Here is a 26,711-nt window from a genome sequence, read left to right on the forward strand (position 1 = left end):
TAAGCCAGGTCCTGGATGGGGGGTGGCTCTAGTGGGGGCTTGATTGTTCTGTTGTGTGTTACATGGACAAATGGCAAGAATTATAACTGATCTCATCGCTACAATCAACAGCTTTCAGATGGTTCAAAAGGACAGAAATAAATCTGAGAATTAACCACAAATGTTGCTGCCCGGATCACATGACCACGAAGTCATGATTCTGCAGCAGTCAGTTATGGAGCTGCATCCGTTCAGTATACCGAGAGACTTTTCACATGCCGTCTCGGTTGTTTACATCTCTCCCTGCAGACATGAAACTTTGCATCCTGATACATTTTTATTTTAGTGTTCTGTTCTGAACGGCACACGGGGGGTTAGAGGTGGCTTGGTTAGCACTTTTGTCTCACAGAAAAACAGCATCTGTGTTCAAACCCACTGGTCTGCTGGGGCCACACTGTGTGGAGTTTGAATCTTTTCCCTGTGCCTCACAGAGACAAGTGTGTTAGTTTACTTGATGATTCCACATTGGTGGGAGATGTGGATGAGTAGGAACTGTTGTCTCTTTGTGTTGGGCTGGAGGTCCGTCCAGGGTGTGCCCCACTTCTTGCCCGGTATCATCTAAGATAGGCTACAGCCCTCTGTGACCTCAGCTGGATAAACGTGGTTAAGAAAGTAAATGAATGGATGAATGGTCACCTGTATGCTCCAGCACAGGTGTGGATGGTCAGGAGGGTGCAGCTTGATCTCTCACCCACAAACTGCTTTTCATATCTGAACATGAAAATGTAAATATTCAATGGCACACCACTTTTTTTTTTAAATGTAGGTAACAGCTGAAAGCTGAAATGGAGGAGTAGGGTTCAATTCAGTTCAATTCAGTTTTATTTATATAGCACCAAATCACAACAAACAGTCGCCTCAAGGTGCTTTGTATTGTGGGTAAAGACCCTACAATAATACAGAGAAAACCCAACAGTCAACACGACCCCCTATGAGCAGCACTTGGTGACAGTGGGAAGGAAAAACTCCCTTTAACAGGAAGAAACCTCCATCAGAACCAGGGAGGGGGGGGTCATCTGCTGAGGGGGGGCTGAGGGGAGAGAGCCAGAGATTAATAACAATTAATGATTAAATGCAGAGTGGAGTATAAACAAAGTAAATAAGGTGAATGAAAAGAAACAGTGCATCATGTGAACCCCCCAGCAGCCTAGGCCTATAGCAGCATAACTAAGGGAGGGTTCAGGGTCACCTGATCCAGTATAACTATAAGCTTGGGTTGGAGGCGGGTTGCATAGTGGCTTGCAGCTTAAATAGAGCTTCTGACAGTGTGTGAGTTTTTCTAATCGTTGAGCAGTGTTTAATCTCCTGACACACAAGATAATGTAAGCTGGCACTGAGATCAGCTGATCTTATTGCTGACTTTGCAGCTGTGGCAGAACTAATGCTCAAACCTGTATCTTAGATAATCCGGGCTCCATGCACCGAACCCCTGGCATACACCCTTGTTCCCTTTATTCAAAGATACTTTAAAAACATGGATAAAGAAAACATTTATAATTTCGTGTTAAAGATTGTAAAATTTCAAATGCTGCACTCTGAAAACGAACCAATCTGTTTGTGTTTGAAAAACTACAGATTCATCATCACTGGAGCATAAATCAGGCTACGCCCTGTTTTAGACGTCTGAAGCAGCCTCAGCCTGGCTGTTTGTTGCGGGAACACTGACATTCCCACCACATTTTAGATCTTCTGTCAAAGAGCACCCTGTCTGTGTTCCCGTCTACGCCCCTCAGCACACAAACAGCACTCCTGACACTTACAATTAAAGAGCTTTAAATTGAAAAGCTGAAACGAGGGACGTGCAGATTAGGATTGGGTGTTATTTTAAACATAAATATGGTTACATTATCTCACAAAAATATGTGAATATTTTATTTTCGTGGGCCTATAGAAATGAAACTTGGATATAACAGAGTATTCAGTGTACAGCTTGTGTGGCCGTATAGATTTACTGTCCTCTGAAAGTAACTCAACACACTGCCATTAAGGCCCAAATAGCTGGCAACACAATCGGGCAGCTGTGGGGCATCCTCAAGCAGAAGGTGGAGGAGCGTAAGGTGTCATCCACCAGCTCTGTGATGTCATCATGGAGCTGCAGCTCTGGTCAAATCTCTGCCCAAGAGGGTGAAGGCAGTGCTAGATCATAATGGTGGTCACACAAAGTATTGACACTGTGTTCACTGTGAGGTGTACTCACTTGTGTTGCCGGCTGTTTGGGCATTAATGGCTGTGAGTTGAGTTATTTTCAGTTTTCTAGTTTCATTTCTAAAGTGTCCCATGAAAAGATAAAATAAAACATTCACAGATATGTGAGGGGTGCACTCACTTTTATGATGTGTTTACAAAGAATATCACATGAATTGTTACGTTTGTATCCGTATGACTGCACGTCTAACCTGTTTTCTGTGCTGTTCCACCTTCAGCTACAGGAAAGTGGTCTCCAATAACTGTACAGCTGGTGTGAGCGCCGAGTACACAGCCAGGAGGCAGCAGTGTCCTAGCCAAGCACCCAAAGGTCTCCACCTGGTTACCAGCGAGGGCTCGCTGACAGCCGTGTTAGGCACCAATGTCACCTTCCTTGTTTTTCTGGAGGAGGTGAGCTGTTTTCAGTGGTTCCCATAAAGCCCTGTGAGCTGTCACACCAAGTCAGCGTCGTTACATTCAGGATATAAGCAAGAATTGTTTAACATGTACAGTTTAATTGGACGCGGCTGTGTGGATTGTTTCTATAGCAACGGGATTATGCTCAGCTGTATTCATACTCTTCATTTTCCATAAGTTTCAAGTTTAAGGTGTGTAAAATTCCCATTCCCATTTTTATGCCCTACAGCACTCAGGTGGGTCGACATAGTGACGCATCGACACTTCGGACTCCACACAGGCAGCTTTAACTGTGCTATAGTGTTAGGGCTGCTTCTCATCATTAATGATGACACAGAAGAGACTCAGAGACTGCAGAGCTGACTGCAACAGCCCAGACTCTTTTAGGGGGGGCGTCCTCACGGTCGTGGCATCAGCTGTCTTGTTTTTAAATGCATTAAATGCATTTTTAAATAAATGTGTGTGTGGGGGGGGGGGGTGCCTTATGAGATGCACAGTGAAGAGAGACAGGACAGTGGGTGTAGGGGGGGAAGGTACACAGGAAGGAGCCGCAGGTTGGACCTGAATCTGTGCCGCCTGCACCACATGTGGCTCACCTGCTGAGCTACAGAGCCACGCTGGTGCCACACGTGCAGATACATTTTTAAAGTTACAAGAAAAAAAAGAAAGTGATTTCAGCAAATTCACCAGTTGTTTCTCTTGATTCAAGCACAGACAGAATAAACTCAGTGCTGACACTGACTTGGAGAGTAAGACTGATTTTTCCATTTATTTTACTCTGCATGAACAAAACCTTCTGCGAAGCCAAAAAAATCAGAAACACGGTTTTTCATCGTTGTGTAGAGAAGTAGAATAGCATTTGCATTTAATATATTATTTTCTGCAGTGAAACTCAAATCTGGGAATGATGCTGTGTCGTCTCAGAGCGAGATGGCGTCTGCATGGAAAGGCTGAAGGACTTTGGCAGCCAGAGCATCCAGATGTGCGTCCCTGTTGAAAAACTGTGACAAACTGCACTCGTGACCCAAAGTGTCTTTTAGAAGCATCCATATGTAATGAGCTGGGAGCGAGATCCAGCTCACTGTTGGCATAACATAATGAGACTGAGCTGATGCAACTAAATGTACCTCTAACCACACTGAAAATCAAGGCCGTTACCTTTGCAGGAACAGTGAGAAGCATTACCCACACATATTGTGCCAGAGGGAAAATGGTGCTCGGTGTTGGTGGAGTGTAATCAAACCTCAAACACTTCCTGTGTTTGTCCTGTTCAGGGTGACGGGGCAAAGACAAGCATCACTCTGGACTTTGGAGATGGCCATGCTCTTACATATTCCAATGTGAGCTCCATCGAGGATGGGATCAAACACATCTACAAAGCCGTGGGAATCTACCGAGTGACCGCTACTGGGGAGAACAGCCTGGGCTCAGAGACGGCCGTGCTCTACCTGCACGTGACATGTGAGTTTTCTAACCTTTCTCCATCCAGATGTTCTTGTGCATTTATTTAGATAGAAGTTTCTTCACTTTGTTTACTCTTAGTTTCATCTCTTCACACTTTATATCAGTCTATGGAATTGCTGCTGCTTGCTTGTACACAGTGTACAACATTCATGCTTTATCTCTCTGCAGAACATGCTCCCCTCCCTTAGCCAAACAAACAAGTGAGATAGAACAAATCCCATTTCGCTTCCACTCAATTCAGCTTATGCTCCGCAGCCACTCACCCCGCAGAAGCCTCTGCGACCTCATACGTAACAGGGCTGGCCACCCCCGGTGCATTCAGGATGTGACAGATGTAACGGAGTGACTTATTGATCAGGGAGCAGCGTTGCCCCCACCAATCTGCCAATCCTATGTGCCAGCCGTACAAATAGAGCCACGGCAGGCTTGAGAGTGCCACGGATGAAAAATAGTACACAGATGGCAGCCAGCAGTCCCAGAGCGAGAGCAAATCTTGAACAAACTCACCCTCCTTATCCACCTATAAACCCCGTCTCCCCCCTTTCTCTTCCCTCTCGTTTGAACCAGTAAAGTTATTTCTTTCATTTTTATCCTCTATATTGTGGTGCAGAGCATCGAGTTCACACTGTGATGTATATGTGTGCCTGAGTAGGTCAGCTGGAGTATATCCATCTCTCAGCTCCCTTTGTGGCGGTGAGGAATAAGGAAGTGAACCTGACTGCTGTTCTGTGGCCCAGCCAAGTGGGAACGGTCACCTACATCTGGTGGATCGGAAATAACACAGAGGTACAGTGCACTCAAGACATTCCCCGCTTCGCTCTGTACTTCTCTTACTTCTCTGCCCATTTGCAATTAAGTAGGTTGCTGACTCCTCTGCTGCAAACTGTGAGAATCTTTTTTTTTTTTTGAGCTATATTTGTGCATCCAGGTAGGAAAAATTGTAGCCTTGTTAATCTGCTTCGATAAAAATTGTGGAGCATGCTGACCTGTACACAAAGTACCTTAATTACTGATAACCAGTGAAGTGTGTCCATCTTAGCATTCCTCTGAAACGCCTCCAATTATAAGGCCAGCTGCAGTTAGGCAGAGCTGATCAATCACACAGAGTTAAAGGCTCATATCTTTCTGTTAAGCCCTTTGTGCTATTTAGCCAGGCAGAGGGTTTCAGGTTGGGGGCCACAGTTGTAGATCTGACTGAGTAAAACAGGACTCTTTAAAACCCAACAGAGTTTATTTCTGGAAGGTCATTTAGAAAGTGTAAGATTAGTCAGCTTTCACCTTGCTGTTGGGATCAGTGACCATAATGTTTATTGTCCTTCATTTGGCTGAATATTTGCAAGATTATGCCAAAAGTATCAGGCCAAAATTTATGAAACTGGATGAAAGGGTCGAGCATCACTTTTTCCATTACCCTATCACCCCCACTGGGATTTAAATACCTGGGTGTCTCTGCCCTTTAGCTTTAGAAATGAAGAAGTCTTTCAGATGAAGGTGAAACATCTTCAAGAAACTCAAAGAAGTCCAGTCGCCTTTTTTCAAGCTCCAGAGACTAGCTTAGCCGTTAGTAAGATCACGCTGGATCCAAAAACCCAGATGATTCATGAGCCACCTACGAGAACATGAAATGTAGAAGGACGACCGGCACTGACTGGAGAGGTTCACATCTACTCCACACCAATACATCCTGTTGAGAGATGAAGCTAAGGCAAAGCTTGAGCTATGCTGGCATTAACTGCTTAGCATTAGCTTTACCATTCATCAGTAGTGATGTTCAGTCATCATCAAAGAAGAACTTTGGCCATCAGAAGCTGATACTTCTCCTCATCCTTCCATGTGAGGGGGGGGGGGGGGGGGGGGGGGGGGGGGGGGGACAGCTGCATCAGCTGTTAGAAAAGCAGCTCGCCTATTGTTGCTGCTCGGATTCTGTTAGAACGCCATGAAAAAGTAGCTCATTATTCCTTCAAATACAGCAATTCATTGTCAGGGTGCAAATAAGCTGACCTCACAAACAGCTTCGGTAGCATTAATGAGATCGGTAATTCAAATCAGTTTTATTTATATTGCACCAAATCACAACAACAGTCCCGTCAAAGTGCTTTATATTGTGACATAAACATAGAAAAATAAAGTAACTATCAATAAACCAGATATTATAACAACATAATGCCTCTCATGATACAGCACAAAAAAATCAAAGTCTCTCTGGCCCTCAGGACGCACTGTGCTCTGTCTGCCTCGTATGTAGAAATGCTCCACTCGTACTATCTGTCTTTGTATTTTGTAGCTGGGTAAATGTGTTTGCTCAGCACCAGCAGGGGGCTTTCCACAAGGACAGCCAGTTCTGTCAGCTGGTAATAAATAGTGGCAGCATTAGCATCTTAAAGCTATCTGAAGAACAAATGGAGACGTGAGTAATGACAGGAAGGAGCTGCTGGTGTCACACAGGAAACTCTCTGCAGGCCTCTGAGCTGGATGCAGCACAGCACAGACTCGTGCATGTGTGTGTGTGTTTGTGTGTTTTTGTGAGTCCGCCAGCAGGCTGACACCTCTGTAGTGTAAATAACAGCAGTGTGAGATGTTAACCAGCCGTTGATAAGGCTCTCTCACGGGAGCATCTACCCTCCCCTACTTGCTTCTCTCCCTCTCTCTCTCCCCCAGCAGCCAGTAATCACCCTAGAGGGAAGTGTGGCGTACACATTCTCCCGGGAAGGCATCAATACAGTCACTGTGCAGGTGTCTGCAGGGAATACTATTCTGCAGGACAGAAAAACCATCGCTGTCCACGGTGAGGCGACTCTCTAACTCAGTCTCCATGGGAATCTGTTGCTCTGTAAACATGCTGATAAGTTTTGACTCCACAGTCTACTAATAACAGTGCTGCTTCCCTTTAATTATGTTATCTTTATTAGAAAATACTGTTCTTGTTAATGTTTCAAAGTTTCCCCAGATTTGAAGCTCATTTATTAACATTTAATAAAACTTATAGACTCTTTAATTCAGTAAGTTATAATCATAAATAGTATGATGGATGTAGCATCATCATTTGCATTAGCTGATAACTTTCTTTCTGTCCAAATATGGTCATGCTTCAAAATGTGGCGTCAAAACAACAGCATCCATGTGTCCATACTCGGGTCATTATTGTGAGAAAGGAGAGATGAATTAGTCCAAATGTCCCAGGCGAGAGAACTCCAGGAAGAAGTTGTTTTAAACAGCAGCTTTCAAACAAAACAGACTTCATCTGGGACACTTGGAAGAGTTCTGAAAGTTGTTGGATGTTTCAACCTGACAGCTGATAACAGTCTCAGTCTCATAGGGCCCAATATAACGCCGGGCCAGTTTCTTCGACTGGGATTTCACAGGAATGTCTTTGGAGGATAGACATACTTTCTGACCTTGAGTGTCGTAGGGGGGCCGGGGTTCTTCGACGTTCAGCCAGGCGTCGGTTTTGGTCCACCGTGCAAAGCTCTAGTTTGGTTCCAGATCCGCCGGCTGATGGCAATCCGTACCCGATTCCAGCTCAACAGAGACAGTTGTTATCCTTAAGAAACTTCAAAGGGAGACAGAAGGGAAGCTATGGAGGTGAGAGAGGTATGGGCGTACTCAATCCATGATCGCTGCGAACTCCAGGAGGTGGGATTGTTGGAGGCTGCACAGCAGAGAGCGGTTTCAAGCTCTTGATTTAATCTCTCGGTCTGACCATTAATTTTGGGGGGGGGGCAGTGCAAAAGCTTTTCCAAACCTGGGAGATAAATTGGGGACCTGTCAGAAGCTATTTCTAAAGGAACGCCCGAATACATGATCAGTCAGTAAGCTGGCAGTCTCAGTGGCAGAAGGTAGTTTAGTGAGGGCAATGAAGTGGGCTGACTTCGAAAACCGGTCCATGACAGACTTTCCACAGGATGGAGGCAATCCTGTTACTGTTTATCATTGCAATGTAGGAGCAGGGCCTGTGAGGGCCTGATAGGGGCTGAAGGAGGCCTGACCTCAGGTTCTGCCTGAAGAGCCGTTGGATGATGTTTTCTAGTCCCCAGGTTAATGCTCCTACAGTGAAGGTGAATGGCAGGATTTTCATTTTCAGCAGAATACTGGCAAGACTGGTCATCAGGCTTTACGTTCCTGGAACCTGGGCGGTAAGAGATGTTACAATTAAATCGACAAGCGTGCCTGACGAGAACCTTTAACCTTTTAGCATTTTGCAGATAAGTGAGATCCTTGTGATAAGTCCATATTACAAACGGTTGCTTGGCCCCCTCCAACCAATTCTGCCACCCTTCTAGCACCCCCACGTCATGATTCTTTTCAGCAAGAGTTAGATGACGGGAGAAGAAGGTACAGGGCTGGAGCTTACCATTGGGTCCAGATTTGTGGACCCTACCCTGGAACCACAGACGTTCAAATCCACAGTTAACTGCAGCTTGGGGTCAGGCTGGACCAGGATCAGTGCCGAGGTGAACTTCTCCTTTAGCTGGGTGAATGCTGCATCTGCTTCTGTGGACCAAACAAAAGGGTTCTTGGTGGAAGCTAATTGGTGCTGCTACCTGACTGTAATTTTGGATTAAGCTTCTGTAGAAGTTTGCGAATCCAAGGAATCGTTGGAGCCGTTTTCTGGTGCTGAGAGTCTGACACTCCGCTACTGCTTTAATCTTCTCCAGATCAGTCTTCACCATCCCTCCTTCGAAGACACAGCCCAGGAAAGTCACAGAAGACGAATGAAATTCACATTTCTCAGCCTTTACATATAATCTGTTCTCCAATATGCATTGCAGCATACTGCATACATGAACACTATGCTCCTTGAGTGTCCTGGAGTGTCCTATAGTCGGCTGGTGAGCAAGGGAGCTCCAGGGACTTCACTGAGAGGGGTCGCCAGTTAGATTGCGCTGGATAAAGGGAGTTCCAGTAGGGCAGGCAGGGAAGCAGAAGTTTGGTGGCAGTAAGCAGGTGAGGGTTTGTTAGTGAGATGGACCAGTTTCTTGGACACAGGTAAGTTGTGTTTGTCTGGTCGTCTGCTCTGCCCAGAACTCACTCAGGAGTGACTGCATAGCTGATCTTACCTTGGAGTGCCTAGAATGACCTTCTCGGCCTGCCGTCACTGACTTACCTGTTACCTTTGAACTCCCAACATTCATTTTTCAAAGAATCAGTGAATCACGTACGTTTAACTCATGTGATCCACTAATATTTGGTGGATGCTAAGGATAAATTAGTTTACCTTTGAATTATTTTTCTTAACTACAACACAAAGCATCCAGCACACCATGCATGCACAGCGATGGACAGCATGTTTAGAAAATCAGGGGCTATTAAGAGGGGAAAAAATTGCTTGTAAAGATGGCCATGGTGCTCCATCACTGATGTTATCTCCTCATGTTTTTCTTTTTTGTTAAGATCCGAAATAGAGGCTGAAACTGTGAAAATAAACCCTGGATTTCCTTAAAAAACATTTGAAGTACATGAGCTGAATCTCAAAGCTGAACTTTGCATTTAATGACAGATGAAAGGCACAAGCTTCCCTCACACATTTTTTTTTCTTCCTGCAGAATATTTCCGATCTCATCTGCTCGCCTTTTCATCAAACCTGGATGAGCACAACCCCGATATTGCAGAATGGAGGCTGGATGTGAGCCGAGTCATTAAGAACTCTCTGATCCAGGTAAAGCTCTCTCTGGGTATTTCATGGCAACCGTTGCTTTGCTTTGGTAAATACTGTCAGCGCTGGACTGGACCTCGGAGTGCTGCGTGACCTCCCCGAGGCTTGGAGACATGATTCTGACTTTTATGATGATAAATGACAAGGCAAGAGGGAGAAGAGGGGAAAAATGTAGTTCAAGAGCTTGCTGATTGCTGTGGCTCGCACACACTCTGAGTTCAGGGCCATACAGTAACGAGGTTGTGTACAGAAGAATAAATGTCAGTATGGGTCTAATGCGTGTTTTGCACTGACCTGAAGGAACGCTTGGAGATGAGTGCTTTGCAATCTGTCAAGTGGAGGACATGATTCAAAGCCACACATGACATGTTAGGTACAGAGTTTGCCTCATTAACTTCCTGTTATTTTTTGCAGCATCCTCAGAGTGTCAATATGTTTTCTGAATCAGAGGAGGAAGCAATCTGAGCCTTCCATCATATTTTCACACTTTTTGATCTTGCAAATCAAAACGGATGCTAAAAATATACAGTATCTTCAGTCTTCACTGAACATGTCAGATTGGTATTGACATCTTTTTTTTCCGTGACACCCACAGCCTGGAGGCCAGAACACATGTTATAAAAAAAACAAACAACTTTCAGACAAAAATATGGTTTAAAACATTCACAGGAGCAAAAACACAAAAAAAAGAAAATCTGGCAGCCTCAACTGGAATCAGAGATAAACCAGTAAATTCACCGTTTATTTTAATGGCACCAGTCCTCCCAACCCAGCTCATCGTTTTGTAGTTCTTGAAGCACTGATCTATAAGGTGAACTATAAGTGCAGGGCCGCTATTGGCTGATTTAATTCATGCTGGAGATGATAAGCTTCTTTTGTTTTTTAGGACATTTTAAGGGGTTATTTTTTATATATATTCTTTTATTTGTGTTACATAAATCTATTTAATTTTTTTGTGTGTAGTGGCAACACTACCATCTTTGGAACAATAGGTCGGGGGATTGAATCCCGGGCAGGGCATGCTTTCCCAGGTTAGCCCCACCATGCTACCCAAGCCTACCTCAGAATTTGAGCGAGAGACATATTAAGTGAAGCCATTCCGGCTCAGAGGCCACCCGGCTTAGCAAAGTCTGTGTCAGGTGTTGAGGAACCACGGCCTACTGATGATAAGTGGGCTACCGGAACACAGGATACAGCATAAGTGGGCACAAGTTGAGAATAGGAAACTTGTTGGAATGCTACTACATATGTATGAGGATGGGGGACATACTGTATGGATTCTTCGACACCCAACATCTAGACTGACATTGGAGCTGAACACCACTAAGACCAAAGAGATGGTCATTGCCTTCAGAAGGCAGAGAGGGGACCGTGCTCCACGGTGTAGCCTCCTCCAAGTTCCTGGGGACCCACACTTCTGAGGACCTCACCTGGACTGCCAACACAGCAGCACTGGTAAAAAAAAGGCCCAGCAGAGACTCCACTTCCTGTGTGTCCTGCAGAGGAACCACCTGGAGGAGAAGCTGCAGGTGTCCTACTTCCGGAATCTTACTTCCGGTGCTGCGCGAGCAGGCAGCCAGTTTCAGCAGCTCCGCACTAATTCCGTGTTTTTTCTCATTTTGTTTAGTATTAGATGTGTTTTTTGTGTTTCTGTATCTTCTGCTCTTTTTCCTCATGATGGAGCAGACTTTTTTCTGGAAAACTTTGTTTTTATGTACCCTTTTTATGGTGTTTATGTTTGGAGACTGCGAGAGTGGCCACGCTCCTATTGTTTACTCTCAGGACCAGCTGATCTCCATCGGGAGCTCCGCTGTGCCTCCTCCTGCAGAACGACTCGATATTCCCTGCGAACTGAGAAGGAAGAGACGCGGGAGACGTGCGGGCATAGGTCGTCGTAGCCAGGGGAGAAGGTACAGACCCGTCATCCCATCCATCATCATGGGAAACGCGAGATCTCTTCCCAACAAAGTGGACGAGCTGGCGGCGCTAACGCGACATCAAAGGAGCTACCGGGAGAGCAGATCACAACCTGGTTCATCTCCAGCCTGTGTACAAACCCTTGGTACACAGAGAACCAGTTGTGACACACACAGTGAAGAAATGGTCTGAGGAGACTGAAGAAGCTCTGAGAGACTGCTTTAGCTCCACTGTGTGGGAAGAGCTTTGTGCCCCTCATGGGGAGGACATTGACAGCATCACGGACTGCATCACAGATTACATCAATTTCTGCGTGGAAAACACTGTGCCCACCAGGAGGGTACGGTGTTTTTCAAACAACAAACCCTGGATCAACTCTGAAATAAAGGCTCTCCTGAAGGAGAAGAAGAGAGCCTTTAGATCAGGAAATAAGGAGGAGCTGAGAGCCGTGCAGAAGGATCTGAGAAGGAAAATCAGGGATGGAAAAAACATCTACAGGAAGAAGATGGAGGACCAGCTACAGCAGAGCAACATCAGTGGGGTTTGGAGGAGTTTGAACTCAATTTCAGGCCACAAACCAAGCCCTAGGGTTGTGGGAGACTTAGAGTGGGTGAACAACCTGAACCAGTTCTTTAACAGGTTTGACCAGCCACCCACCCCTCCCCCAGGCCAGTCCCCCCTGCTGTCAGCCCCACCATCTTTAATGACTGCCAACCTTTCTTCTTCTTGGGACCTCACACCTCTCACCTCTCAGCTCTCAGCCATCACCCACCCCCTTCACTTCTGAGGACTCCATCTCACAACCCCCATCCCCCACCTCCATCTTGTCCCTCTCAACTCATCATGTGAGGAAGGAGCTACGTAAAATCAAGGTGCGAAAGGCTGCAGGTCCAGACGCCATCAGCTCGAGGCTCCTGAGGTGCTGTGCAGATCAGCTGTGTGGCATCATGGGATACATGTTCAACCTGGGCCTGAAGCTGGGGAAAGTACCACAACTGTGGAAGACCTCCTGTGTGGTACCGGTACCAAAGACCAAACATCCAAAGGATCTTAGCAGCTACAGGCCGGTAGCCCTGACATCGCATCTAATGAAGACCCTCGAGAGGCTGGTCCTCAACCATCTACGCCTCATGGTGTCGTCTTCGTTGGACCCGCTGCAGTTCGCCTACCGGCCTGGCATCGGGGTGGATGACGCCATCATCTACCTCCTGCACCGAGCTCTGACCCACCTGGAGAAGCCTGGAAGCACTGTGAGGATCATGTTCTTTGATTTCTCCAGTGCTTTTAACACCATCCAGCCAAGACTTCTGAGAGACAAGCTGGAGCTGTCAGGAGTGGACAACCACATCTCCCAGTGGATACTGGACTACCTCACTGACCGCCCACAGTACGTGAGGACACAGGGCTGTGTCTCTGACAGGCTGGTCTGCAGTACGGGGGCCACACAGGGAACTGTGCTGGCACCGTTCCTCTTCACCCTCTACACTGCAAACTTCTCCATCAACTCCCCACGCTGCCATCTGCAGAAGTTCTCTGACGACTCTGCCGTAGTTGGCCTCATCACAGGTGAGGATGACTCAGAGTACAGACAGTGGACTCAGGACTTTGTGGACTGGTGCCAGCGGAACCACCTCCTGATCAACGCCGCTAAAACCAAGGAGCTGGTGGTGGATTTCCGCAGACCCACCACACGTACACCGGTGAACATCCAGGGAGTGGACATTGAGATAGTGGACTCTTATAAGTACCTGGGTGTTCACCTAAACAATAAACTGGACTGGACTCATAACACTGATGCGCTCTACAGGAAGGGTCAGAGCAGACTCTACCTGCTGAGAAGCCTGAGGTCTTTTGGAGTGCAGGGGACACTCCTGAAGACCTTCTATGACTCTGTAGTAGCATCAGCCATCTTCTATGCAGCAGTATGTTGGAGCAGCAGCTTATCTACAGCCAAGAGGAAGCGGATAGACAAGCTCATCAGGAAAGCCAGCTCTGTCCTAGGATGTCCTCTCGACTCAGTGCAGGTGGTGGGAGACAGAAGGACTCTGACCAAAATAACATCACTGATGGACAGGGTCTCCCATCCCATGCATGAAACTGTTGCTGAGCTGGAGAGCTCCTTCAGTGACAGACTGCTGCATCCTAAATGCACAAAGGAGCGTTACCGCAGATCCTTCCTCCCAGCAGCTGTAAGACTGTATAACCATCACTGCTCCCAACAAAAACCACAATAACCTGTTAAGGTTCAACACAGGCACATCATGTATATTGTATATAGTATTATTAGTATTATAAATAGTATTATTGTTATTATTATTATTAAGGTTAATCTTGTTTGTTGTTATATATATATATATATATATATATATATATATATATATATATATATATATATATATATATATATATATATATATATATATATATATATTCTTTTTCTTAATAGTGTAAATTATTATATTTATATTTATAATAACTGCGGCTGCTGTTACACCCAAATTTCCCCTCTGTGGGACAATAAAGGCTGTTTATTCTTTCTTCTTCTTCCTTCTATTGAGCCACCATAGAGCCAGTGCTGGTGTACTGTGTGTCTGTCTGGTTCGCTGCCTGCTCGGCTGCAGACAGGAGGGCTCTGCAGAGGGTCATAGGTCTGCTGAAGCGTTCACCAGGTGCCCCGCCTGGTGAACATTGCCAGCTCGCGCTGCATTAGCAGAGCAAAGGAAATCTTGGCAGACCCCTCCCACTCTGGTCAACACCTGTTCAACCTGCTGCCATCAGGGAAGAGACTCAGGTCCCACAAAGGCAGGAGAACAGGCTGAGGAACAGTTTTTACCCCCGGGCCATCAGACTCTTCAACACTACACAATAATACACAACAATAGCTTCACAGACTCACTGCTCACTTCTTCTTCTACTATCTCACTGTGCTATATTAGTACATTCAGTATACCATAACCCTCTTCTGTGCAATAACTGGCATTTGTGCAATATTGGTTTATTTTGTATATTTGTCACCTATTTATTCCCCTGTAAGTGCTTGTGTTGTTTGATATACGTACACATACTGGTTTCACAGTATTTTCCTTATTTTCTTGTTTGAGTTTTATAGAGAAAGGCTGAACTGTGGCAGCTGCTACATTTTCATCATACTCCATGTTTGATGACAATAAAAGCTTTCTGTTGTATTCTATTCAATTCAATTCTATTAAACAACTCGTAGTTCAGTGTTCCAACATCCGCAACACAACTAGAGATTGACGAGGTACAACACAAATGCTGCAGGAAGGGGGAGCCAGGACGTCAGATCAGGGGGGGAGATATCATCATCATCACCCACACTCTGAGATTGGGTACCAAGCCCCAAGAACAACTGGTACGTTGAATGCCAGAGCAGCTGACCTGAAAGATAAGATCATGGCTAAGCTGGAAATCTGGACCCTCCATGGACGATTACCAAGACTACATGAAGTACCCTCTGAAAGTCTCCTAGAAGATGTCAGTGCTCAGTGGCTAGTGGATCTAAAAGTATACCTCAACGGCAGATATCTAAGATACAGTCTCATATATAAAGAGACATGGTTCACACCTACTGGTTAAAGAAGCTAACTGAGCTACATGAGCGCCTGACAGCACAAATAAACCAGCTACTAAAGGCTAAGACACTCCCAGAATGACTGACCAAAGGCCAAACAGTCCTGATCCCCACGGACCTCCAGAAGGTATCAGTCCCATCCAACTACCAGATAATAACCTGCCTCTACATGGAAGCTCCTGTCAGGCATCATAGCAGCTAAGATGAACAGGCAGCAACACCAGCTGCTGGTAGATAGAGCAGTCACTCGAGACTGTAAGATCAGTCTGACCATGTGCACCACCTGGATTGACTACAAGAAAGCCTATGACTCGATGCCACACACATGGATCTTGGAATGCCAAGAACTGTACAAGATAGATCAACAGGACCCTAAGAGCCTTCATCAAGAACTCACTGGGAATGTGGAGAACAACACTAGAGGCTAACTTCAAGCCAGTTGCACAAGTCACTATCAAGTGTGGGATTTACCAAGGAGATGTTCTGTCCACACTACTGTTCTGCATAGGCCTGAATCCTCTCAGCCAGATCATCAACAAGACTGCCTACGGATACCGACTACTGAATGGAGCAAACATCAGCCACATCGGCCACAAAGGATCATAAGCTTAGTGAGTACCTCAGGCAGCAGAAACCCAAGAAAGGAGAGGAGGAACAACAGGAACCATCATGGAAGAACAGGCCTCTGCACGGCATGAACCACCAGCAGATAGAAGAAGTGGCTGACATAGAGAAATCCTACCAATGGCTGGACAAGGCTGGACTGACAGACAGCACAGAGGCACTAATCATGGCAGCACAAGAACAAGCTCTGAGCACAAGATCGATAGAGGCCAGGGTCTACCACACCAGGCGAGACCCCAGGTGCAGGCTGTGCAGAGATGCCTTGAGACAATCCAGCACATAACAGCACGGTGCAAGATGCTAGCAGGCAGGGCAACCAAGTGGCCAGCATAGTATACAGGAACATCTGTGCTGCAATAGTAATATTCTTTAGTCCTGCAGTACAACAGCCATCACGAGAAAATCAATTTTTAAATAAAACATTTGGCGTTTCGGTCTTTAATGAGCGTGATACTCCGAACTGTATTTGCCATCGTGGCGAAGACTGAAATACACCAACCTGGACGTCTCAGGATATCTAATATTAATTCCGGTAACACAGTAAAGATATTTAAAGGAGAGCTCACCTTGGATGCCTATTATATCATGATATTCCTGTTTTACTGCAAAGGAAGTCACTAAATATTAAGTAATGTCAATTACTTTGATACAAAATGTTATCATTGTTTAAATAATAGTGAAATTGTTATTTTTATCTTTTGTAAAGTTAGCAATTTAAAGCTAACAGCTAACATGAAGGCAGCCGTTTTGGAAATGACACAAAAGGCCGATTTTGGGCTGCAGTGCACGTGTCGCCCACCAGATGGCAGCAGACTTTCTTTCAGATTGTATCCAACAGATTTTGTCAGAAATTCAGGCTTTTACAAACACTGTTGGTGACGTAAACGCCTCAGAAAGTCACATGATAGAAACTGTGTCACCAAATTTCCACCTGAAAAAATATCCACAAAGTCAGTCAGTAACTGTGGGCTCTCAGATCGATGGGTGGACGGATTTTATAAGACAGGAACTCATCTTTGTCGCATCGCCGTATGAAAAGCTCCAATAAAAAATTATATCTTTTTTCTGCCATCTGATCAAACCTGTAAACTGTAACATAAATGCTCTATGAAAATGACAGCGTTAAACTGTTTAAAGTAGGAATAAAGTTAAACACGAACTGCAGTCCAGTCAGTAGTTCAGGAGGTAATTGTGGGACATTTTTGGGTCATTCACTCTTTGTCTTTTTCAGTTCTTACCTCGAGAATATTTGTCTTCAAGGTTTTTAATAATTTTTTCCCTTTGAACTCGCATGCTAAAGACATCAAATCCCCTTATTTTTTGTACGTATGAAAACAGCATCTTAGTTTGTGCTAATTAATGAGTTTCATTTTCCACATTCACTTCCCGCTGCAGAGGTAACAGTTGCGCTGATCTCCTCATGTTTGCAGAAGTGAATGAGAATATTTCCTAAACCCTCAGACTGCAGTGAATCTTTAATCTCAAACAAACAGTTTGTGGTTACAAGCAGACTGAGTCTGAATGCGGCTAAATTCTGATATCAATGAGAAACTCTGATCAAAGCAGGGCCAAAAATATCTGAGTGAGCTTTGAGTGCTTTTTCTGTTCCTTCCAGTCACTGTGATCTGAGTGTTGCCTCAGCCAATCTTTTAACACTGTGCTCTGCTGTTCCCCTGCAGGCTACAGGCGTGAGAGAGGATCAGCTCCTGGTCACGGTTCTCCCGGGTTTACCCACAGCAGCAGAGTTTTTCCTCCTGCCTGACAAACAGTTAACTGAGGGGAAACCGGAGAAGAGCTCCGCTCATTTAGATCAGGTGAGGCAACAGCACCTGCTCTCTGACCCGATGCAGAGCCGCTGCTTCCCCCAGCTCCGCCGTGTCGGTGGGTGGATTTCACCTTGTTATCCTCACTCTAATTGTACCAAGTTTGAAGCATTGCTCCCCCCATTTCTGCTTTGTGACTCACAGAGGATTTTTTTTTCTCCTGTAATTGCTCCCTGAAAAATAATCTCAACTTCCTCCTTCCTCCAGCAGATGTCAGTATTAATCTATTCAAGCATGTCCAGCGTTTTTCCAAAGTCTAATTGTGGAATTTGCCTGAGGAATCAATAGATTCTTATTGATAGATTCATCAATAAGCCTGACAGGTATTAACAAGTTACCAGGGGAATGATTTTTACACCTGCCCCAGCCACATCCCGTAGAGTGCGCGGGGGGGGGGGGGGGGGGGGTGGTCAGTGACTAAATCACCAGCACATCAGCATGGACTGATACGCCCTCAGCTTCATGTAATGCCTGATAACTCTGGATGTCCTCTCTGCGGGAAGCTTTCCACGGGCACGTGGAGAGAAGGAAGCTGGGAAGGAAATCAGTGAGATTCTCCTCTTCCCTCCCCTCTCACACCTGGTTGATCGCCTGGAAAGTTCCTCTGCCCTACAATCTGGTGATAAATCTTCATTCAAGGTTGGCATCTTTAAAGTGTAGAGCAAGCTCTGCTTATTAGAATGTATAATAGATTTGCTGACCCTGGTATACAGTGGGAAAAAGTAATTAGTCATAGCATAGTCTAAATTTAAACAGCTAAGAAGTATAAAGGCGAGGATGAAGGACTACAGAAATTACTCATATCACAATTAATTTGGCAAATGAGGCAGATAAGATAAATGAAGCCTCTACAGAGGGAAAAGGCTGCTGCAGGGAGAAAATGGAGAATTTTGTTTAGTTTTGCTATGCAGAGTAATGCAGCAGTATATATGCTAATTCATAAATGAAGAAAAACAGATTAATGATACAGAAATGTCATTTATAAAAAGGCTCATTTGATTTTTCTGGCTGAGAATCGGGGCCGTGGGACAGAGATTCATATAAATGAAAGGATGTGAGTGAGGAAAGTAAGACTTCCTCCTCCTGCTTGCTATAGTTTACCTCTGGGTCACGATAATCTGCCCAATTTATATCAGAGTCAGATGTTCTCAATGCAGAAGGTTACTTGCCTGTCTGGAAAGCAGAGATCAAGTGAGAGTGCATGGTATGCATTATGCATTACACTGGAAAGGTCCCACAGACAAAGACTCTTACATAAACAGAAGAAAGCTCAGATGGGGTTGTCGGTGGAGGTAGTGAGGTTTCTCTGGGTCATGGGCGCTTACAAATAATGCAACAGCCTTGCAATAAGCAGGAAGTTTATAAAGTTTAGTATTTAAAGTGTATTCAGTTTTATGGTAATTTGTATGCAGTGATAACCTGCAGTATACTGCCTACAGTATCGCCTCGTCTGCCTTCACACACACATGAACCTGAGTAACATCATTCTTAATCCAGAGGCTTTAATATGATGTGGGCCCACCCTCTGCAGCTATAACAGCTTCAGCTCTTCTGGGAAGGCTTTCCACAGGTTTAGGAGTGTTTATGGGAATTTCTGACCATTCTTCCAGAAGCACATCTGTGAGGTCAGACACTGATGTTGGAGAGAAGGCCTGGCTCACAGTCTAATCCATCCCAGAGGTGTTCTATCAGGCTGAGGTCAGGACTCTGTGAGCCAGCCTCAAGTGGCAATTAGAGGAACTGCAGTTTTTAGCATCCCTTTTTTTTTAGCCGTGGAGGTTGCTGCTAGTTCCAGATCATTTGATGCTTTTGACCCTTGCATTAAAAACAAAAACACTTTGTGCAGCATAAATATTTTGTGTCCTGATCCCTGTCGCTACCTTCACTTAAGGTAACCTGTTTTCATAATTCACTCTAATGCTGTCAGAGGCAGGTTGTGTTTTATTCACTCTGACATTAAAGGTCTGAACACATTTGCTCCTAAAAACAGAGATAATAATGTCAGAGCCAAAGATGGAGGAGACTGCAGTGGGATGAGCTTCACTTTAACTTTTTTATTGTTATTTGTAACATTTTCCTGTTTTTTGAAACTGAAAGCGAATCGATTTTGTCTCAACAGCTCTCGGAGGTTTTGCTCAGCGCATTGAATCAAAATCTCGTCCAGTTCACGCTGCGGCCGGGGGTCCAAGTCACCGTGTATGCAGCGCACCTGTCAGCAGGTAACGCACCCACTGCTCCTGTGTGCATTCACTGCTGCCCGAGAAGGGCCTTTTTACCTTCTGTAGAAAGTGGGACAAAACATAGAAACAGCAGTCAGTCAGGTATATTTTTATTATTTTTGCTGCCCCCCTTAACTAACAACCCCAACTCTGTGTCTGATTGGCTCCCACCATGTAGCTACACAGAGACATTCAGAGAGTGAACATCGTTACAAGTATGTGTGCCTCTTCCTATTGGGGATGCTGCTACTGTCCTAAAGGGGCTAATAAGATAAAGAGTAAGAGAAGTCCATACTACTGTATAATAAATGATTCATCTTTGATTCACATAGGCTTCATGTCTGTAGACTGCTCATTGCATGATTCAGCTGGGTGGAAATACGGGTGGTGTCGGTGATGTGACGTTTAAGCTCTGGGGTTCTGTCTCCCTATCTCTGCAGCGCCCCTAGTGGACACCAGCGAGAACCACAGTGGCTCAGCCATGCTAATGCTGCTATCAGTAGTGGTTGTGGGTTTAGCTGTATTTGTCATCTACAAATTCAAGAGGTAAAGTGTTCATGTCTATGTAGCGGTCTCATTGTGCGTGATAGGGCGGTGCTGAAAGGTGCGGAGCGTCCCGACAGTTTACAAAGCTGAGAGAAGGTTGAGAGCTGCCTGTCAAACGTCTGCCCTGCTGTACCCAGCACACACACACACAGACACACACACACACCTGCAGAATTTCTTTTATCGGCTCGGTCTTTACAGAAGAAATGTCAGTCAGTCTTCAGCTGCTATCAATATTAAGCCCTTTGAACATTGGCAGTTGACCTTTTTCAAATGTTAAATTATGTCTCCTCGCTAAGAAGCAGCTCTGAGGGGAGGATGATGTAAAGAGTCATGAAGACACAAGCAGAGACAGAATCAAACTTCACATTTACAGCCCGTATCAGTCCGAGTATTCTCGCTGAGTCACGTGTAAATACTGCCACAGCAATGAAGCAAACATGCGATGCGAATGATCCACAGAGCACCGCAGAAACCTGCTAGCAGCGCCTTAGCTCAGGCCGTGCTCTTTATTCCTTTGCCTCACTGTAAATCTTTCCTCAAGGAAGATCCCAGGCCTCAACGTCTATGCGCAGATGCAGAACGAAAAAGAACAAGAAATGAGTCCGGCTAATCCAACGGCTGCCACGCCCGGCTCTCAGCGGGACTTGGTGCATTCTTTGGAGACTCTGGACACAGAGTTGAACTCGCGGCCCATCGGTAAACCTCCGCTCTCTTTGCTTCTTGGCTTGGTTTTCATTTAATTTTTTTTTTTTTTTACTTCATCGTTGATTTCACACCATCGTGTTCTCGTGTTGTTTCGTGACTCATGCTGTGCACTCCTGTCATGTTTCTCAGTGAAAGGCTCGAGTCAGCAGGACAGCTAAACCATGAAATGAGTTTGACAAACAGAGGAACTTCGTCTCAGTGGTACAATTAACACATTCTTCTCTATGTTCACGTCCCTCTTTAATCTCCTCAGGACGCTGACGGGTGGCAAATTAAAGGAAGAGAACTTGTTGCCTGCAGAAGAAGAAACCTCCATAACTCTCTCTCACTTATAGAGCACATTTCATTTTAACGTGCAGCTGTAAGTTTATCACTTCAAGCTGCACGTTCACGTTTCTCCACGATCATAAAGCTGCACCGGATCTATCAGCTGGCTGAGATTTGGTGGTAGCAATACTGTAACATGATTTATACCATTGCATTCATTCTTTATTTCATGTCTCATTCATTCAGCTTTTCTTCCAGTTTGTCACCCGTGTGTTCATCCTGAGACGACCTTTGCTTGGAGCGTGCTAACGTGCTAACGTGCTAACCTTTAACAGCGTTTTGTTGGAGGGGAATTTAGCGACTAACTTTTAGCCTCTTTGTGGATCCTGCTGAAGACAATAATTTGTTTAGTATATTAAAACATTTCCTCTAATGTGTCCATTTTGGATACATTAATACCCTCTGAAAGATCAGAGTTTGAATTCGGAAGCTCACAGAAGGACTTCCCAGAACTTCCAGCTGATCAGCTGTTTCTGTCACCGCACTCACTCCTCACCTCTGATCAGTGTGCTGTCATTTATTATGTTTCAAATTCACATCGTCTGACTCGTGTTTTCATAATCCACGTAATCCGTGATGTCACTGACCCACACGTCTCTGTTCCTCACCTTATGAGGAAACATAAGGTCAGAATGGCTGCAATATAAATGAAATATGTCAGCGCTGCATTCATGCACGTGATGGTAGGGACCAAAACGCAGGTTAAAGGAAATGCTGAAGATCAAATTGCAGATGGAGCTCGTGTAGATGTCCAAACCTGCATGTTTAAAGGAGGATTTTGTTTTGTGTACTGCAGCTAAGTCTAGTATAGAAGAACCTCTGAAACGTGTTTCCTTTCTTCTCTGCAGGATGTATGAAACCTCATGTACATGTGAAATTCTCCACAGAACTCCCCACATACATCGTCTGAACTCCGGACTGGATCGCTGCTCCAGCTCCGTCATGGATATTTTTTTACCATTTGGGACACGATGGTTTTGAGCTTTATACCTGTGCATGTTGGACCCTGCTGACACATACTGTGCTCTGTTCAAACCAGAAGAAACTGTGTACAGGTTTTCAGTTTTTTTTGAACATACGTCTCTGATAAACGAATCCTTTATTTATACGAGTCGCGTGCGAAACGGAGACGGATCGAACAAGGGCGGAGGGAGGGCGCGGCGGCGTTTCGGTTCCATGTCTCAGATTGGTTTGCTGTTCTGTGAAGCTAACAGCAGTAGTGTATTATTTATTCATGAATATACATGAAGTATGTTATTGAAGTGAATTACACCTTTATTTTGTAAATCATGAATATCTATGTTAGAAATAATTTGTGTATTTTAATAACAAATGTCATACTAAAAGGGATGTTATAAAATATGAATAGGGCACTCAAAGCTTTTGGTCCACTGTCTCTCAGAAAGCTGATTTATGGCACAATATACTTTTTTCTACAGAAGATTTTCATTTATTAACAACAGGGTGTGCTTATCTGGATTCATTTAAACCTTGCTGTTAATCTGATGCTTCTGGTACTATTTATGATACATACTACTTTGTATAATGTTTTGTGCTTCAGAATATCACTTGATGGCTCAGGTGCTACACTGCACCGTCCGACTGCAGGTGACCTCCAAATATCAGCAGACCTTTTAGGAACAGGAGACGGGCGGGACGATGACCTGACGACTGCAGAGAAAGGTCACTCCTGGCTCCGGCTCTGCAGCCTCTGCAGGATGCAGAGAGCAGCTTACTGAGGCCCCGATTTAAGATTTAAGATTTAAGGTGGAACTTGAAATGAGATACAGATCCAAAGAGCACGGCAGTGAGAGAGAGAGAGAGAGCCAGGCAGAGGGAGGTTAAGAGAGATGGACGACAGCTTTTAGCGGACACGGCGCATTAAGAGCGTCCTATTGGACAGAATAAGAAGAGCTTGACTTCTTGAATACTTAATGTGGCCTGTCAGGCTCAAGGCTGGCTAAGGTTGGTTACACATTTAGGCTAATATCACAACCTGCTCTCAAGTAGCACCCATCTTCATCCCAGCTCATTATTTCATGCTGCAGGAGCAGGAGAAGTAGAGCGCAGATGCTAGCAGGCTACATGGATGGTTAGCTTGTCGAGAGGACTGCCGAGCCCTCTGGTACTCCGTGTGAAATCTGACAGATGTAAATGCCTGATTGATGTCTTTCAAATCTTCTGAAGCAGCTTTTTTCTTTTAGATGTGCTTTTCTCTTTTTTCCTTTCGTAGGGATGTGAAAGTGCAGCAGAGGAAGTTGCTGCTGAAACGGTGGGGCTGTAAACCATAATGATGAGGCACAGCTCACACTGGCTGCTTTCTGTAGCATTGATTCATTAGTGACAGTTCAGACCCACCGTACTTTGAGCGATTCAGGAAAGGTGGGAAACGACCACCATCTGTGGTTGATTGATGACTAATCGAGGCTCACGTGATTCTGTTTTTGGTCAGAACCTGCACTGACTGAGGCGTCCATATTTTCATCGTGCTTGAACATTAAGAATCATTCTGTTGCCATTCTCTATAATGAGCATTATCCATGTGCATTATGGTAAGCTCCTAAAACCTCATGGTGTACACCAGAGCCCCCCAAGAGTCCAGGACACCAACACTTTAACACCTCTGAGAAGATAAATGACCATCTGGCCAACCAAGATTTCAGATTAAATTTAGGATTATGACTTTTAATAATTTAAGCCACTACAAACATGATTTGCGTGTGCTCGTGCTGTGGATGGTGTCAGGCTGCAGTTTTGTCCTTTGACCAGAAAAATAGACGCTCTCAGTTTTATTAGCCTAACAATACCTGTAGCAATGGAGTTATTATACTAGGTTATAGCAGTGCTGCTAGCTTTCCCCACTAACTTGTAAATCCTCATTTTTATGAAGCTACATTTGATTCAAACACCTGAGAGATCAGATGAACTCATTAATGTTCCCGCAGATATTTTTGGGCTGTTTTATTTTCAGTCAGCATACACAGGAGCTCACATTAATGACTTACTGTAGTACCTTCAGAGTCCACAAATACTGACAGCGAGATGCTGATCTACCTGCAAGAGAACAGACACTCAGCAATCCTGCTTTTAAATCTGAACATAACCACAGTACGACCAGTTGAGTCGACTGTTGCAAAGACACACATCACAGTTGTGTTCATCCTGCAGACTGACCCACGCTGACTGCAGCCTGTTGGCAGGCTGTGTGTGTTTATGTGTTGGTCTGAGCCGAACCACAGCTGACAGGTTCGCTCCCAGAACGCGACCTGTGCAGGCACCTTGTGATTGAAACGTTACGCAGTGGCAGGCAGGCGGTGTGCTCCGGACACACAGCAGAAGAAGCAGTAGGTGGAGTGTGACGTGCTCAGGTGAACAGGTCACGTCCTCGTAGCTTTTAGCAGAGAGACTTTGAAAGCGGTTTTCCATAATCAGCAGCTTTCTGAAGGACTTCATCGTTGTTGAGTGGAGGAGTTACAAACACGTATGTGCTGCAGTTTTAGGGAATCACAACAAGCAGCGGGGTTATCGCCGGGTTGTTGCTCTCACATGTCTGAAGATATTTGCATCACAGTGGACCTTTCTTAGCCTCCTGTCTTTGTATTGGACGTTTGAATGGCAGCAGGTTACACCTGCAGGTTTAGGAGATCCATATCACATTTATTGGCACCTTATCTCACCTGAAATATTTAAACCTGTACACGTGACCAGGAAGTGATGCACAATGAGGCCTCGGATGTGTTGGTATGCAGCCGGTGAGTCGTGCCCTTAAAACGGTGCGCAGACAAAAACGGTGATATTTTCAGTCATGAGTCAGTTTAAGAGGAAGTGTTTATATTTCAGAGCTGCATCCAAACATAATCACATCAGCTTCAGTGCTGTTGTGTTGGATGTGTGCAGTGCGGTGGTGTTACAAGCAGGTGTTTGGAGTTGTGTAAATTGAATGTAGCAATACATTAATAATGTGGTTTCCAGGCTTTGAAACATTTAAGGGGGACCGGTTATGTTTTTGCTTGTTTGAGCTCAAAGTCTCAGAGAAGGAGGTCAGTGTTTGTGTGAAAGCTCAGACTGCAGAAGCCCCACCCACCTGCCATTCAAATCTTATGTTTGCTAGGGGCAGCCAATCAGAAGCTGGCTTAAAGACAGGATGAATTATACCAAAACAGCTTGTTTCAGAGGACAAACACCAAGGCTCAGTATAAGATAAAAAAAATAGTATTTCACTCCAAATCATACAAAACTACTCAGAGTCCAAAATTAAAACTGCAGAGTTAAAAAGGAGCATCGTCGGTCCCCCTGTGAGAGCTGTAAAAGTTTCTTTTCCAGTGTTTCAGTGTAACAATACTGGGAGGAAGTATTTAGTTCATATTTGAGAGGCTAAAGCTTTCATTCCCAGCTCTGTCTGGCTCTGATTTTGGATAGCTTGAGGGAGACACTGTGCAGCAGCCTGTAGCCTCAGACCCGCGGTCAGAAACAGCAGGGCTCTAATCTTAACCTCAACTCCAGGGAACAGGAAACCAGACGAGATCTGGAAGTCCGTCATAGTAACAGCACCTCCTGCCTTTGAGTTTTCCAGGGAGGAAGACAGGAAGCCATGTTAACACGCTGGATGTGTGGTTAGGACGAGCTGTGATGTGACAGGACCCCAGGGTGTGGAAAATCAAGACTAACTCTGAGCTACTCTCTCTCCTCTCCATCTCCTCCGCCCCGCAGAGTTAGCAAGATTATTATTTTTATAGAGAAATAATAATAATGATTCAAAAAAAAGAGTTTTATTACTGTACAGCTTTTGTATAAGAACAGATGGTAAGGTGTTGCAGTGTTTTTGTTCGACCTCAACTGTGCTGTGTGTAATTGTTTTATGCATTTACAATCATATTTATTAAATGGAAAGAAGTCTGTTAACTGTGTTCTCATTTTCTTACAATGTTTGTAAAGAAATACTATGTATTTGCAAAAGTAATAATCAACCTATAAAGAAAACAAGACGAGCCCGTGTTGGTGTTTTCTTCCACACACATGCTGCAGGTCCACCAGCCACACAGAGACTTTCATTTTAGATGGAAGTCTCAGCACGCGTGTTTCCACACTGAAGACCCGAGTGACCCCAACCTGGGGCGAAGTTCATGTCAGGACTGTTTGGCCCACAGAGGTTCAGTGGGGTTAAAGTCCAGTCTGATATCTGCACTTCAGTTTAAAGC

The 26,711-nt window shown here is 44.9% G+C and overlaps 1 protein-coding gene across 1 annotated transcript in view; it reads left to right on the top strand.

Annotated features, from left to right (window-relative positions):
- The window catches only part of sorcs1 (sortilin-related VPS10 domain containing receptor 1), a 188,538-nt gene extending 162,096 nt beyond the window's left edge, over positions 1 to 26,442 (top strand). The window contains 10 exon segments of the mRNA XM_030731646.1: positions 2,463 to 2,634; positions 3,915 to 4,101; positions 4,757 to 4,890; positions 6,766 to 6,889; positions 9,648 to 9,760; positions 17,570 to 17,704; positions 19,833 to 19,932; positions 20,373 to 20,478; positions 21,023 to 21,177; positions 22,362 to 26,442. Of these exon segments, the coding sequence (XP_030587506.1) occupies positions 2,463 to 2,634; positions 3,915 to 4,101; positions 4,757 to 4,890; positions 6,766 to 6,889; positions 9,648 to 9,760; positions 17,570 to 17,704; positions 19,833 to 19,932; positions 20,373 to 20,478; positions 21,023 to 21,177; positions 22,362 to 22,423 (1,288 nt within the window). The 3' untranslated portion in view covers positions 22,424 to 26,442.
- The last annotated feature ends 269 nt before the right edge of the window (positions 26,443 to 26,711 follow it).

The sequence above is a fragment of the Archocentrus centrarchus genome, chromosome 1 (genome assembly GCF_007364275.1).
Source record: "Archocentrus centrarchus isolate MPI-CPG fArcCen1 chromosome 1, fArcCen1, whole genome shotgun sequence".
Taxonomy (NCBI): domain Eukaryota; kingdom Metazoa; phylum Chordata; class Actinopteri; order Cichliformes; family Cichlidae; genus Archocentrus; species Archocentrus centrarchus.